The sequence below is a fragment of the Aedes albopictus genome, chromosome 2 (genome assembly GCF_035046485.1).
Source record: "Aedes albopictus strain Foshan chromosome 2, AalbF5, whole genome shotgun sequence".
Lineage (NCBI taxonomy): Eukaryota > Metazoa > Arthropoda > Insecta > Diptera > Culicidae > Aedes > Aedes albopictus.
The window spans coordinates 507121953-507138068 of NC_085137.1; the positions used below are offsets into that span (position 1 = coordinate 507121953).

General features: G+C 42.4%; 1 protein-coding gene across 1 annotated transcript in view; it reads right to left on the reverse strand.

Moving 5' to 3' along the window:
• The window catches only part of LOC109413053 (uncharacterized), a 554573-nt gene that overhangs the window by 291721 nt on the left and 246736 nt on the right, over positions 1 to 16116 (reverse strand). Inside the window, exons 4-5 of the mRNA XM_062854506.1 lie at positions 4433 to 5351; positions 2966 to 3966 (exon numbers count right to left, since the gene is read on the reverse strand). Coding sequence (XP_062710490.1) covers positions 2966 to 3966; positions 4433 to 5351 — 1920 coding nt within the window. The remainder of the gene's footprint in view (positions 1 to 2965; positions 3967 to 4432; positions 5352 to 16116) is intronic.

Genomic DNA, 16116 nt, shown 5'->3' on the forward strand with positions numbered 1-16116 from the left:
TAAAAAATGAAAGTTTAATAAATCACCAACAGCCCATTTCTCAACAGAATTTAACCAAATTTTGAACACAAACTCGCACAACACTATAGTTTTGGAAATACACCGGATTAACAAATTCTTGGACTTCTGGACGGAGTAAGGCCGGTGGGTCACTGGGTCAAGTCCGGCAAAAAAAGGCCAAGTACGATTTGCACCCCCATAACTTTCTTCTTAACGAAGTATTTCAATGGGAGTTTGCACATTCCATTGCCTAATGATAGTTGAAGTTGCTACAGGCTCGAATTTGAGATTTTCCGATAGCTTTCTTTTGAGTTCTTGAGATATGTATTCAACATTTCTGAACCTTCCAAGTCTACATTTGCGTTTGTTGTTTTCAAATGAAATTAAACGCGAGATATTATTCCCTAATTGACCCCATAGGTAATCGGAGACATCTGTAGGACATGTGTTGAGTTTATGAAGTCCACAGAGATACCACACAGGTAAAACATGCGATTACATTTCATCTACAGCTCAATGAACTCAACGCCTGACTTCAGCCAGGCCTTACCGGGTACTCAGGAATCTAGTCGAGGCGTTTACTTACTCCTGATCGATGTAGCATTGGTTTCTGGAGCTAATAATTGTATTCCCCATGCAAATAGGTCTAATTGTTATCCATCTACGGTTCTCTGTAGTCAAGGCATGACTTCAATCAGATCGTCCAAAATTTCTACAGTTCGTTGATATCACAAACATTATACAGATGTTCAAGTATTGGTGCAAATAAGAGCGATAAAAATACTTGAAAATAATCCTTGATGATTATTTTGAGTGTTCATGTTTTGTAAGGACGGATTCGGACAATCAATCGAGATATTCAGGAAATATTAACAGTGCTACAAGGACAACACATGTTCTACACATGTCTCCCATTACCTATGGGGTCAATAAGGGATTAATATCTCGTGTTTAATTTCATTTGAAAACAACATACGCAAATGTAGACTTGGAAGGTTCAGAAATGTTGAATATCTCAAGAACTCAAAAGAAAGCTATCGGAAAATCTCAAATTCGAGCCTGCAGTAACACCAACTATCATTAGGCAACGGAATGTGCAAACTCTCATTGAAATACTTCGTTAAGAAAAAAGTTATGGGGGTGCAAATCGTACTTGGCCTTTTTTTTTGCCGGACTTGACCCAGTGACCCACTGGGCTCAAAATTTCATTGCATTTGGTTCATTGAATCCGGAGATATAACAGCTCAAAGTTGGCTATCGGATAATAATGACTTTTATCTAAAATCTTTCTAACATCATGTAAAATAGACCAATCTTTCCCAAATTTTGACCATTGGTACACAACTAGTTGTTCAACTTACAGTAAAAATTTTAGATTTTTTTATGCACTTTTCAAAAAGTTACAGATATTTCACCATTTTTTGAAGAGTGAAAATTTTGCCTGTCCCGATCATTTTTTCTATCCCCTGTATATATATGTTGAGTTTCATTAAATATCATTAATTGACCACACGGATTGGTATACCGAAGACTTTACCCTTAAGTCGTTTCTGAGAGAATTATAGAGAGATTTCTGAAAGTATCCTTGGAGCAATTTCGAGGGAAACTGATGGAACTCTGGGGGAATTTCTGTAGCAATCCATGGACTATAGGGTGGCTCAAGTTTGTATGACAAAACCACATGTCAAAAAGTTCGATGGGTCCCCTTCTCATTTCGTTCTATATGATGCCTCGATGCTCTGGTCAAATTTTCAGCTAAATCCGTTAACATTAGGGCGGTGCTAAACTCTTTAGAAGTTTATATGGGTAGTTATATGGGAAAACATCGTTTTTTTTTTTTGCATTTTTCTTCTGAGGGGTTCTAATTTCCCTTAAAACACGTAATCAGTCCTATAGAAATATAGCCTGGGATATGCCGAAAAATTTTGTCGAAGACCGCAACGGGATCAGACACTTGCGAAAAAAGCTATAGCCTGGACAGTACGGGCTCATTCAATGAGAATTTATTGCTATTGTTATTCCTTTACTTGTTAAATGTTAAGCACCACCAGATGGTCTACATGTAATATATTTTCTTACAAGCTTCGGATGACTTTGCGGTCTTCGACAAAGTTTTTCAGCACATGTGAGACTATAGTTCTATATAATCGGTTATGTGTTTTAAGTAAAAATAGTGCCCCTCATGAGAAAAATGCTAAAAACGATGTTTTCCCATATAAACTCCCATACAAACTGCAAATGAGTTTAGCACCACCCAAATGTTAACGGATTTAGCTGAAAACTTGACCAGAGAATCGTGACGTCGTATAGAACGAAATGAGAAGGGGGCCCATCGAACTTTCTGACATGTGGTATTTTGAGGCACGCCAATCAATAATTTTATTAAAAATACTTGGAGAACTTTCTGGAGAAATACGTGCCAAATTTTCTGAAAAAAAATCCCTGAATGATTTTCCAAACATAATCCACGCAAAAATTTGAGAAGGAATCAATGCAAGGATTTCTAAAAGAGTACTTAAACAAATCTCCTGAAACGACTCAATCAGTAAAATCCAAAATGGGATTCCACAAAACAAAACCTCTCACTAGAACGCAAACATGTTCGGAACAATCCATGTTGGCAATGTAAGTTTTGGTTTGCGTTGCATTATTTGCTTCAAAGATAGACACAAAACCTTAAGACTCACTGAACATTCTATGGCGTGTGCATAGGAGAAAAGTTTACTTCTAAATTCGATTTATGGTATTTCTGCTAAAACACCACAAGGGCACTTCTCCAAATTCCATCGTAAAACAATAATCTACAGCCATCCAGTTACTATCAAAACCTCTTCTACATTTTTAAGCTGCATTTGCAAAAAGAAACCAAAACCCAACAAAAATCGTGACACAAACTCAACTTCGCCGACATGATAAAAAATGCAATACCACACATGAAACACGTAGTTCACAGACACATAATCACCTCCACCGTCGGACGAGCGGCTGCTTCCCAGCGCCGAACGTTCCTCGGAACACCTCCCGGAAGGGATGGACTCGTCCTCGCAAAGACACAAATACGGCGGCGGAGGTGGAAACTCGAGAAGCTCATCAACCCGCCAGCTTCGTGACGAGTCCCGGCTGTCGGATCTTTCCAATCGCCGTTGGCCGTGTCGCTCCACGCCACCTTCGTCCGGCGCCGCTGCTCGAATTGGATCCCCGTAATTACTTTTAACACTTTTATTATCGTAATTATTGCGAACGGCTGGATTGTCCTTGTCGTCGTCATCGTTGTCATCGTTGACGACGTGTGTCGCTATTGGCGTCCGGTCATTAGGCCCGGCCATCAGTGGGCGTGAAACGGTGTCAGAAGCATCATCGGTAGTCGAAGCGGTGGCCATCATCGGATTGCAAAGGACGACACGTGTTTGTGTCATACGTGTAGCAGCTGTCGTCGGTGAATCTTCTCCCCATTGGCCTGCAGCAGCCGGATCGTTGTGGAATGACGACGACGGGGCTTCAGCAGGAGCATCAGCAGATGAACCGCCATAGGCATAGGGATGAATTTCATTTGAATTTAAATTAATCCAATTACGATTTGCCTGATTTGATACATTTAATTTTGAATGTTGCTCGTTAGGGAGCTGTTGGGCGCGGCGGCGACATTGGCGGTCGCTTTCGGTGAAGGTTGCCGAAGTCGTCGCCGGATGGGATTCCATATCGGATCGACCGCTGTTTGTAATTAGTTTTTCATTGTAATTATGATTTCCATCTATTATTTCATTTAATAATTGGTCGCTTGTTTTCGGTAGCATTGTTTGACGCTGCTGCTGCTGATCCGAATGCTGGTGCCCCATGGGGTAGCGATTGTCGAAGTGATTAGTGGCTGCATCCGGCGTGGAATCCCGGCATTCGGTGACGGTGATTTGTGGTGGCGTTGCTGGACTAGAACCGGCGGTAATATTGAAAATCAAATCGATGTCGGAAGTTACAGTATGTGAAATAAGTATTTCAGTCCCTTTGCATCATACGAAAAATAGCTCAATATAAATAGCTTAATTACTGTTAGCGTGATTGAAACTGGTACATACAAACTCCAGCAGTCGACTAAATAACAGCTTAAATGTCTCCAAAGAAGCATGATGCCCATGGGGGCTGTCCATAAACCACGTGGTCATTTTTTTTGGGACTTCTCAAACCACCCCCCCCCCCCCCCCCCGCGTGGTCATTAGTCCATACAAATTTTTTTATTCGTCCATACAAAATGGTCATTGGCCGACCCCCCCATGACCACGTGGTTTATGGACAGCCCCATGTGGCTGCTTACAAGCAAATTCCAAACTCAATCACAAATTAAAAATTTAGATAATTCACGTGTTCCCGGGAATAAAAAAAAATTATGAAGCCATTTCCGAATGATGAAAATTACTGTACATACGTACAATCTACTTATTTTACATACTGTATATCGAGCTCATCCCTCCTGCCGACAACCGAACTGTCCAAATTATGAATGTCACTATTGTGACCGCCGGAGAAGTGCACCGGAGTGGGTGGTTTACTGCGTTTCGTTGAAGTGCTCCTGACTTTGAGTGGTGGTTTTGATTGGATTCCATCCTGGTGCAGAATGCCATCACTTTCCGGAACAGGTCCCCCAGCTGGTTTAATTTTGTCCTGGTAATTATACATTGTAGGTGAGATGGGATCTTTCCGTAGTTCATCTTGCTCGGGAGATAGTTTGTAACATCGAAGTAAAATTTCCACCCCCATCCCAGATTGGATCTGCTCCATGGGTAGAAAATACCGTCTCGGAGGTGGCGAAGGTGGTTCCAATGTTTGCTCAATCTCGTCGAAGGTTTCCCTTTTGACATCGCCTGTCATACCCCGCGGCACTGATGGACGCTTTTCACTTTCAATATTTTCACCTCTATTGATGGAATTATTAGCAGTGTCATCAGCTTTTTCCCGGCATCGTTTGTCATAAGATCCATTATCCTCCCTTCCCCTTCCCTTCCGCCCCCAATCGACAAGGACGACGTTGGCCTTGTCGAACTTGCTTCGCAGTGGATCGATTTTGTGCTGCTTGCAAACCTTTTCCACGTCAAAGTACACACTTTCGTTGCTACCGTATCGACGAACGCCATCGTATGCAAAAGACCCACCTTCGCTATCCCCTACGGAAGGTCCGCCCGTTCTCTCCAGAGGCGAAGGAGTACGTGCCGACGACGGGGGCCAAAAGTTGTCGCAAGATCGGTGTCGTACGGGACGACGATTGATCCGCATGACCGTGTCCCGGTCGATGCACGGGGTTCGGCTGGTTCTGGGCACCGCGGGTACATCTCGTTGTCGCGACCGGCTGGGACGTTGCCAACCTGGCCACCCAAGCGCGGGAACGGATGGGGTGAGAGCCGAGAGGAGAGAGGGAAAATAATTGCGGTTATCAATCTTACTGCTCACAGAACAAGGATCAACAACATACAGGCGAAAGTCTACACGGTTTATTGGACTGGGTGGAGTTGTGCTGTTTGTGGAATGGTGCTTGAAAAGTGTGTTCGACTGTTGGGTGGCTGAATCTTGTGAAGTGTTGTGTGTTCAAACGATGGTAGTAAGGACTCTGAATGTTTAAAACAAATCAAATGGGAATACGAGGTAGGTATAACAAACAATATTGTTTTATTAAAAAAATGTATAATTTCTAAAATGTTCCATATTTTGTTTTATTCTTAACCACTTAACCTATTTTATAGCTCTTTTGTCCACTAGGGCACTACGTGAGCGATTCCAATTGGCGGCCGCACTTACACTTTGTGCAGCGCCTAAATGTATTCTATTATATTCTTATTCTACTATATCGAACTGGTTTGCCTTTGTGCTGCTTTCACTTTTCTACCCTGTACTTGGTAAAATGATGAGCTCGATGATGAAATGATGTGTGGCTGTTGTTCCTTTTCCAGTCCGATTGGGGGTCGTCCATTATGGGTTGCCGTTCGCCGATATCCAATTATCCGGGTCCGTTTGAGCTATGAGAGCTCAGAAGAGGGTCAAGTGCCAGCCGCTCTCGGGGGGAAGAGCAACTGACGAAGTGCCGGGGCTGGGATCGAACCCATGACCATCCGCTCATGAAGCGAACGTGTAGCCACTGCGCCACGGGCCCCGGCTTCTAAAATGTTGGCGTGTTTTGATAACAGAAACAGATACAAAACTAACTGAAATCGAAGCATATTAAACCTAAAAGTGGCGTCATACACCGTAAGATTGATCGACTGGGTTTTAGACGTGTGCGTCGAAGTACATTTCACCGGCGGCGTATTGGGTTATCTAAGCCCTGCATAAAAAGAGGGGGAGCTACTCAGAACTATTACTGTGCATATGAAAATATGATAATGACGGTAACTATGACAACAGCGGCCAGGAGGAGTTTTATGGGAATGTAAAGGGAGGGGTTCCCAGGGATATCCCAGGGGGCCTCAGGGGCACTTCAAGTGGTCTCAGGGGAGTTCCAGTAGATCAGGAGCATTTGAGGGACACCGCAGGGTGTATCAGTAGGTCTCAGGGGCGTTTAAGGGAGTCCCAATGGCGTCTCATATGACATCAGGGGTTACAGTCTCAGGGACTGACGAATCCCTTCGCCTGTGAGTCAGCTGCGTAGTCGCTGGCTAAGAATAGGACTACTAACCCCAAATCAAGGTGACAAGCGACCCGTGCTGAAGTCCTAGGTGCCGAGGAATAAGTGATTGGGGTGGTGGAAAAGATGCTCGATCGTTTACGGGGTCTGTGGGCTACTTGAACACCATCCACAACAATTCGTCCCTTACCGCGTTAATGTAGGGCTCTGGGGTTGTGGACCTTCTTTCCCGTGCTACTCGAGGGATCTAACAATGAGCACAAATAAAACAAATCAGAAAACTAGTGGAAGTAGTGGTAAGGCTAACCTCTTCGCACGAAATGGGTTGGCTAGGTTAAGGAAAAGTAAGCAGTCAGGAGCTGGAAGCTGCCCGGGCATATCCAGTGTGGGATTCATTTCCCGTCTAGCCTCCGGGAGAGATAGTGGACGGAGCGTGGTTGATAAGGGCCATCAACCAAAAACGAGACGGGCTGTGGCTGTCTGCAGTAGAGGTGGCTGTCCAAACAGCTCGGCAAGATAATAGACTTTGTGTTCACGAAGTTCAATATAAGCAAGGATCTTAAAACGGCCCTATTACGACTTCGTAAGTCGATGGACGATGCCAAGCAAGATCACGAGAGACTCGTCACAACTGCAGCAGTGGCAGAATCGGCGATAGCAAAGGTTACGAAGTCTACTCAGACGGTGGCCTTCGCTTTCGCAGGAAGACCAAAAGGTGTGGCGGATGCGACTGCTTGTGATAAGCACTCGCGCGCAGAAGCGGATGAGGCAGCCATCAGGTAAGTAGCTGTCTGGTGGTGCTCGCAAGGCCAAGCGGATACTATCCCTGAAGGCATTGCTAGGAAATTTGGGCTAAAAATACTGAGGCTTTGGCTTCAGTCGGGGAGTTCGGTGACAACGTTAACGCAGGCAGCACATCGGATAAGTCTTGAGCTCCCATGTGGGACACCTCTAGATACTGTCCTAAGGCTGAAGGTAGGACTTAGTAGTCGGGTCAAGAAGTAGCTAGAAGTTTCTCTAGATTGTTAAACTTAGTAGTTCGATGAAGAAATACAGAAAATGTTAAGGTGATATATGAAAAAGTGAATCGTTGTAATATAAGATAAGTGATGGTTTGTGATACTTCAATATAGTTTATTAAAAAGATGTCGGACTGTAATGATATGAAAGATATCACATTCCGTGTAGTGTTTAGTGCAGCCCCTGGATGGTACAGGGCGCTTCACAAGTACGTCTGGAAGGCGATACTAAGCAACGCCAAGCTCGGATCAGGGAACCAACGTGCGCACTGTAGCGTGGTTCAAAACATCGTTTTTGCTCCACGCCGCTTATTCGATTCGTAACCAGATTCTAAGCTTTCTCCCAAAAATTGAGCTGATTTGGTGGAAAATTGAGAGTGCACAAGCTCTTTAAAGTTTGTATGGGAATTACTATGGGAAAAGGACGTTTTTCATTCAATTGACCGTAGCATTTCCCCAGGTGCCCTAGAGTGTTAGTTGACCCTTGGTACTCCTAGGCTACTCTATCACCTACAACTTTGCCGAAGACCACATTCAAATCGGACGCCTAGGGTACCAAGGGTCAACTAACACTCTAGGGCACCTGGGGAAATGCTACGGTCAATTGAATGAAAAACGTCCTTTTCCCATAGTAATTCCCATACAAACTTTGAAGAGCTTGTGCACTCTCAATTTTCCACCAAATCAGCTCAATTTTTGGGAGAAGGCTTAGAATCTGGTTACGAATCGAATAAGCGGTGTGGAGCAAAAACGATTTTTTGAACCACGCTAGACTGCGCAGTACGTACTCGTACGGTTGAAATGATCCTAGAACTCAAGCGCAACATGAAGCGAAAACGCGCCGCCTTCAAAAGTCTGGCGGAAGAGGTCTTTGGCGAAAGCGTCCAGTGGAGGGTGCTTACAGCAGCGGCACCTCATGGTGAAGAACCTAGACGAGATCACTGAAGTGGAAGAACTCGTCAAGGCACTGCGGCAACAGTGTGAGGTGCATGTGGCAGCCACAGCCGTTCGGCTACGGAAGGGGCCACCGTGGGTTTGCTTCAGGTGTCTGGAGCCAGGACACAAGTCATGGAACTCCAAGGGCCCTGGTAGAAGCAAGCTGTGCAGGTGATGCGACGCCGAAAGCCAAAAGGCACAAGGTTGCACGAGTCCACCCACGCGTTTGATTTATTCCGGGAAATCCGTGAACAACAGGCACCCAACGGGTGGTTCAAGGTGCCCAGCCTTCAAGAAAGCCGTAGTGAATAAATCACAGTGTAACGCAGCTGAACCTGATCCACTGTGACACAGCTCAGCAGCTGCTTTGTCAGACAGTTTCTGAGCAAGTTTTTGACTGGGGCACGGATATCGCCATCATAGCGGACCCATGCCGAGTACCCACCTGATTCGACAATTGGGTAGCGGATTGGTCCATATAAATGACAGCGATATGAACGACGGGTAAATACCCCGTCCAGGAGTTGGTGTCTACTACTTATGAGGGCGGCGTGGTCGCCAAAGTAAACGGGGTCTGTCATACGCCTTCGCGGTGGTCGATCTAGTAATTCACGCAGATTCTGGACTGTATGGTCCTGATAGGGCGAAGGCCGGTGGTAATAGTGTGTGACTTCAATGCGTGGGCCGTTAAATGGAGAAGCCGGTTTACTAACCAGCGGGGTCAGATCCTGCTAGAGGATGCTGGGTCATTAGGCCGAAGGTCATTAGGCCGAAGGCCATTAGGCCGAAGGTCATTAGGTCGAATGGTCATTAGGCCGAAAGGTCATTAGGCCGAATGGTCATAAGGACGAATTGAAAGTTAGCCGTTATGAGCCTGTAAAGGGATCTGTTTTTTTACTTTTTTCAACAATTTTCACCAAAAACTAGTTAAACAATGAAACTAGAAAGAATAGCCTATGTTTTATAGAAGGATTAATTAGTGAATTGAATATCAGCAGTTTCAGCGCCAAAAACTATTTTAGCAATGATACTACAAAGAACAGCCTATGTTTAAAAGAAGGAAACAAACATGGGTAAAATATCAGTAGATTCAGCATCAATAAAGTATCTTCGTGCCTGTCACACGATACACACATGCAAAATGGTCATTTGCAGATGAAGCTCTCAGTTAATAACTGTGGAAGTGTTTATAGAACACTAAGCTGAGAAGCAGGCTTTGTCTCAGTGGGGACGTAACGGCAAGAAGAAGACCCAATGACCATTCGGCCTGATGACCAATGGGCCTAATGACCATTCGGCCTAATGACTATTCGGCCTAATGGCCTTCGGCCTAATGACCTTCGGCCGAATGGCCTGACATACCGTAAACCGGGGTCAAATTGATCTCCGGGTCGAAATTGATCAGACGATTTTCAGTAAGATTGAGCATACTTTTAATAGTTTCTTCACATGTATCGTGCTGTAGGAATCGAGTACTAAACGATATTTGAAGTGAAACTATTTAAAGTATGCTTAATTTAACCGAAAAACATCTGATCAATTTCGACCCGGATATCAATTTGACCCCGGTTTACGGTACCAAGAGTATCTTTATTCGATTATTGACGTTACTTTTTGTGGTCCTGGCCTAGCAAGTACTTCAAACTGGAGAGTAGATGATAGCTACACTCACATCGATTCCCTGGCGGTTCACTACAGTATCGACATCAACAACAGCAGGCCGAACCCTCGCAGGTGGAAGACATCATACTTCGATGAAGGGGTATTTAGGGAAGAGCTCCGCCGTGAGCGATACCTACTTGGTTTAGACGGCGACGAGCTTGTATCGGTGCTCTCGCGTGGTCGCGATGCGACCATATCTATTTGAGTTTACCCCTGAAATGGAAGACAACCGGCGGCCTGTCTACGGGCTAGGCGGCGGATGCAGCGAGCACGATTTGAGGAACAGCGTCACGGTGTGTCTGGTAGAACAAAATTATTTTAAAAAAATCGGTATCGCTAAAACACCCACCAAACGAAAGCTGAAGGTCCCCCCTTTCATTTGAGGCTAAAACAAGAAAGTTCTATCGGCGGTCCTAGAACAATTTTTTTTTTCAAAAATTTATTTATATAACGACACATTCCACGCACTTCTGAACTTCATTGAACGATATTTCCGAACTCCTGCTGTCGATTTTGGTTCTTTTTTGCACTAAAATGAAGATAATTACCTATATTCTTCTAATAGTACCTGAAACTTTGAAAACTGCTTCTAGAAAGTAGCAAATTTCTTGGCGTTCGGTCAAAATTCGTCATTTTTTGCGATGGTGCCCGTTACGCTGTATTTCTTGTTTTCTTTCGAAGTACAAATGTCCATTTCCCAATTAGAAAGCATAAACTGAATCTTCTATCCAAATCTGATCGTTTGATATGCTGGTTGGTATGTATATGACAAGATATCAATTTTTGGAAGCAAAAGTTTGATACTCGCACAAAACGTAACGCGTGGAATGTGTCTAAGACTTGCATTTTCTTCCTTTCAACCTTGAGTGTAGCCTAATGGGCTCGTATGAGGTCGCTCATTAGTAACGTATCATATTAATAGAGTAAACGGGTAAAAACATATTCAAAATTTTCCATACAAAATGTTGCCCAGACAAGTTTAAAAAAATATTTATGGGAGTTGTAATAGAATTTTACCAGTATTTAGGTATGTGTGTAAACCATCTTCTCCTTATTGGCATGTAGAAGAAGTTATTTCGACTGCCATTCTCCTCGTTTTTATCGACAGTGCCAAATGTTCGAAAAGTTTTACAGTCATAGTAGGCCATGACTTGGATGTCAATAAAAATATAACGATAAACAAAGTAGCTCGGATAAAATGACCACGTTCCATTATAGGCCGGTATACGTTCACTTTGTGCGCCTTTCTGGTACTTGTGAAAGCAATTAACATTTTTCGCTAATTTGAAGGATTGCTGTGTGGTATAGCATTAGGTATTGAATCATAAAAAAATAAAAGAAATTAAATTTCAACATAGCTTTGCTCCAAACTTTTAGAGAAACAACTACGACATGAAATCATAAAGTCACGATGAAAACCGTACCAAGGTATTCGTGTTGTGTTCGAAGAAGCTTTTCTGCAACCATCAATATCATCGAAGGTAGTTGATATTCACAGATTTAGATATTTGTTTGATATGGCTAAGCATACAAATAAAATACAGAATAAAATTGAAAAGTCAAAGGAAAAGTCCCAATTTGTTTTTATTTGTATTTTCAGGTTATTGATACACCAAAACCTCCATTTAGGTAATGAGTCGGGACTGCCTAAATAGAATTTTTACCTAAATGGATTCATTACCTAAATGGATTCAGTCTATTACCTAAATGGAGTACAAGGTTGAAAATAAGTTCAAGAAAGGAGATTGACTAGGAGATTTAAAGGGAGTCATGCGGAGTTTCAGAGGACTTTCAAGGGAGTCTCAGGAAAGGAGGGGCTTTAGGAGCATTTTCGGGGGTTTTGGAGGGTCTCAGGTCAGACTTGTCATTCAAATGACTAGAAGGGCACGAAACACGAAAAACCCTGCAAAATTCCGCCAGACTGAAAAATTGTTGAATGTCGGGTCAAAGTCGGGTCAATTTTTATTGTATGTTGGGTCATTGTTGGACCAACATCGAGCAACTGTTGGGTCTATATTGGGTTTGCCGGCCAAAATGAAAACAGGTTAATGATAGGTTGATGGCGGGTTTGACGTCATCAATGATGACCAATGACAATCAAATTCCATTTAGGTAACGTTACCTAAATGGAGGGACCTAAATAGATTTTACCTAAATGGATCCTACCTAAATGGAGGTTTGAGTGTATTATTGATCTGTGTCTCTCGTTGTCCAGATTACCGACAGAACATTTTCTGAAATATACCAGATATAGAAGTTGGTATTATCCTACGATTATATATCGCAATTACTCATTTAAAGTTTATTCGTTCAATGATGAGATCATAACCTTTAGAATTACTCTATTTAAGTATAAATATAATTTGAATCTTCTACGCGGAGTATCGATATTTGCTGTAATTGTGAAATATGTAGTGCTGCAAGAACTACAGTTTCTCCTTAATTTAAGAGCAAACGCGGCAGACCTAGCACTACTACCGATGATGCAAAAAGATGATGCTCTTTGCAGTTCTGCTAAAGATGCAAAAGGGAGATTTCATGTTTGCATAGAAAATGTAATCACTGTACTCCATTCTCCTGCAGCAGTACAGTATATACAGTGTCGGACAAAATAATAAGACCACCGGTCCTATTTCATACAAAATGGCCAAGTTTGACAATATGGTACTCGGTTTCTAGTTGACCGATTTGGCTGAAATTTTGACAGCTGACATGGAATTACGGGTATTTTGATTTGTATTAAATTGATTGAGTTCTGTTCACTACTTCCAAAGTTACAGATATACGGTGCGACAAAATTATAACACCAGATTTTTATGATAATTTTTTGTGGTCAATTCAATGAAAATATCCAAAAGTTTAAATGGCATCCTTAATTTTAGTACTTGTTAATCAATCATCAAGTATCAGATACTCTCATATATTATTCGATAATAGCAATCTGAAAGTGGTCCTATTATTTTGTCGTTTCGTATATCTGTATCTTTTGATGTGGTGAACAGAACTCAATTAATTAAATACAAATCAAAATTCACGTAACTCCATGGCGACTGACAAAATTTGAACCAAATCGGTTCACTAGAAACCGAGCATCACATCGTCAAACTTGGCCATTTTGTATGAAAAATGGCTGGTGGTCTTATTGTTTTGTCCGACACTGTACATTTCTAATACGAAAATATCAGTATTGGACGAGAAAACCGTTTTAAATTTTTCAATGATGACGATTATGTTAATGACGGCGCTAGTATACCTACTCATACTAAACGATCGAAAAATCCGATCGTTTTGTATGAGTAGGTGGTACTAACACTTTTACGACGAGAATATCAGAGCTTGAATATGGCGTCCTTAGTGATAATTGTGGGAACAGCACTAATCTACAACTTTGCAGAACCCAACATTTCAATTTTAGGTTTCTGAACTGAGTTATTGACAAATGAGTCGAATGATTGCCAGGTGATCGAAAACATCCTTGTTTGTCTGTGCTATATCGTGCATTGCTCAATAGAAAAAATAGTAAAATTCTTTAAATAATTGTAATTTTTGTCAAATGCATGCTATAAGGATGAACATGGTGATTTAATAATAATTACGAGTATTAGAGCATGACGCGGTACACATGTACATTGAAATTTGAACTCATCATCTCCACCTGCTTGAAACTATTACAATTTTTTAAGCACTACTGCCCATAACCACAAAACTGACTACTGTTTACTGTTTTTTTTATTAACATGGGACTATTATGCTTTTGTGGAAAGTATAATTAACATCATATAAAAAATCTTCGGTCGGAAAGCCATGATGGCAATGGACAAACTGGTTTTCGTTATTACTTAGTACTTCTAGAAAATACAAAAAAAAAATCACACTATTTCAAAAAAAAAAATGTTCTAGAACCGCCGATAGAACTTTCTCATTTAAGTCTCAAATGAAAGGTGGGACCCTTAGCTTTCGTTTGCTGGGTATTTTAGCGATACCGATTTTTGCCTTTCTCGTACACTAAGTGTACTGGAAAGGCTATATGTTCACTCCAAAAATGACTTTTTGATAGAAGGCCCGGAGAGTCGAGTCACATATACCAATCGACTCAGCTCGACGAATTGAGGTGATGTCTGTGTGTGTGTATGTGTGTGTGTGTGTATGTGTGTGTGTGTGTATGTGTGTGTACAAAAAACTCACATCACTTTTTGGCAGTAAACCTCAACCGATTTTAATGACCGACGGTTCATTCGACGCGGCATATAGTCCCATTGTTTCCTATTGAAAATGGTTCGGATAAGTCCAGCCGTTCCGGAGTTATGGCCATTTAGGTGTTCCGGATCGGTACCTCTGGGAGGGACCAGACATGAAAATGCAACAAACCCATGCATGCGAAATATCAAACCACGGCATTTTCGATCATCTGATAAATGGAAAGCAGGAAAATAGTCTCAGACCATATCTGAACCGGTAGTGTTCCGGAACCGGTTCCGGATGTCCCGCCGGAAGTGGCCAAATATAAAAGAGAATCAAACCCATGCATGCGACACATCAAACCACGGGATTTTCGATAATCTGATGAACGGTAAGTAGGAAAATAGTCTCAGACTATATCAGAACCGGTAGTGTTCTAGAACCGGTTCCGGATGCCTCGCCGGAAGTTGCCAAATATAAAAGGGATTTAAACCCATGCACGTGACACATCAAATAGCGGCATTTTCGGTAACCTGATGAACAGCTAGCAGGAAAATAGTATCAGATCATATCTGAACCGGTAGTGTTCCGGAACCGGTTCCGGATGTCCCACCGGAAGTGGCCAAATATAAAAGAGAACCAAACCCATGGGTGCGACACATCAAACCGTGGCATTTTCGATAACCTGATGATCGGTAAGCAGGAAAATAGTCTCAGACCATATCTGAACCGGTAGTGTTCCGGAATCGGTTCCAAATGTCCCGCCGGAAGTGGCCATACACAAAAGAGAACCATACCCATGCAAGCGACACATCAAACCACTGCATTTTCGATAATCTGATGAACGGTAAGCAGGAAAATAGTCTCAGACCATATCAGAACCGGTAGTTTCCCGGAACCGGTTCCGGATGTCCCGCCGGAAGTGGTCAAATATAAAAGAGAACCAAGCCCATGCATGCGACAGCGGCATTTTTGATAACGTGATGAACGGTTAGCAGGAAAACAGTATCAGATCATAAATGAACTGGTAGTGTTCCGGAACCGGTTCTGGGTGTTCCGCCGGAAGTGACCACATATAAAATTGAACATAACTCAGTCATGCGACACAACAAACAGCGGCATTTTCGATAACCTGTTGAACGGTTAGCAGGAAAACACTATCAGTAGTGTTCCGGAACCGGTTCCGGGGGGTCCCGATGGGTGAATGCAAACTTTTTAAGGAGTGATGTGTACGCATATGGTCAAATCTCAACCGTTACATAGTAATTAACTTTAGATGTTTTTGACTTTGCTTGCTCAAACTGGCTATAACTTGAAAAAGGCCAAACTTATCGCAGCTTTTTAACCCTCATTCGAAAGTTTATTTAATTTTCTATAAAAAACAACATAATCTAATGGTTTAGTTAAATATCTTAGTTTTCTACAGAATTTAAGCTCGAAAATATTGTTTTGCCTTTCTTGTGCACCGAAGTGTACTGAAAGGCTATATGTTCACTATATGGCTATAAGGCGTCTTAAAATTCAAGATGGCGGCAAAAACTTCAAGACGGCAGCTGTTTAATGGAGGTTTACGCTCTAAAACCATTCAATATGGGTGTATCTGATATGGGGAAGAAGTCTGGAGTCCAAAAATAGCGACCAGAATTTCCTAGCTGCTGGACATAAATCCTAAATGGCGGCTCAAAATTCAAGATTGCGGGTGTTGTTTAAGAGTTC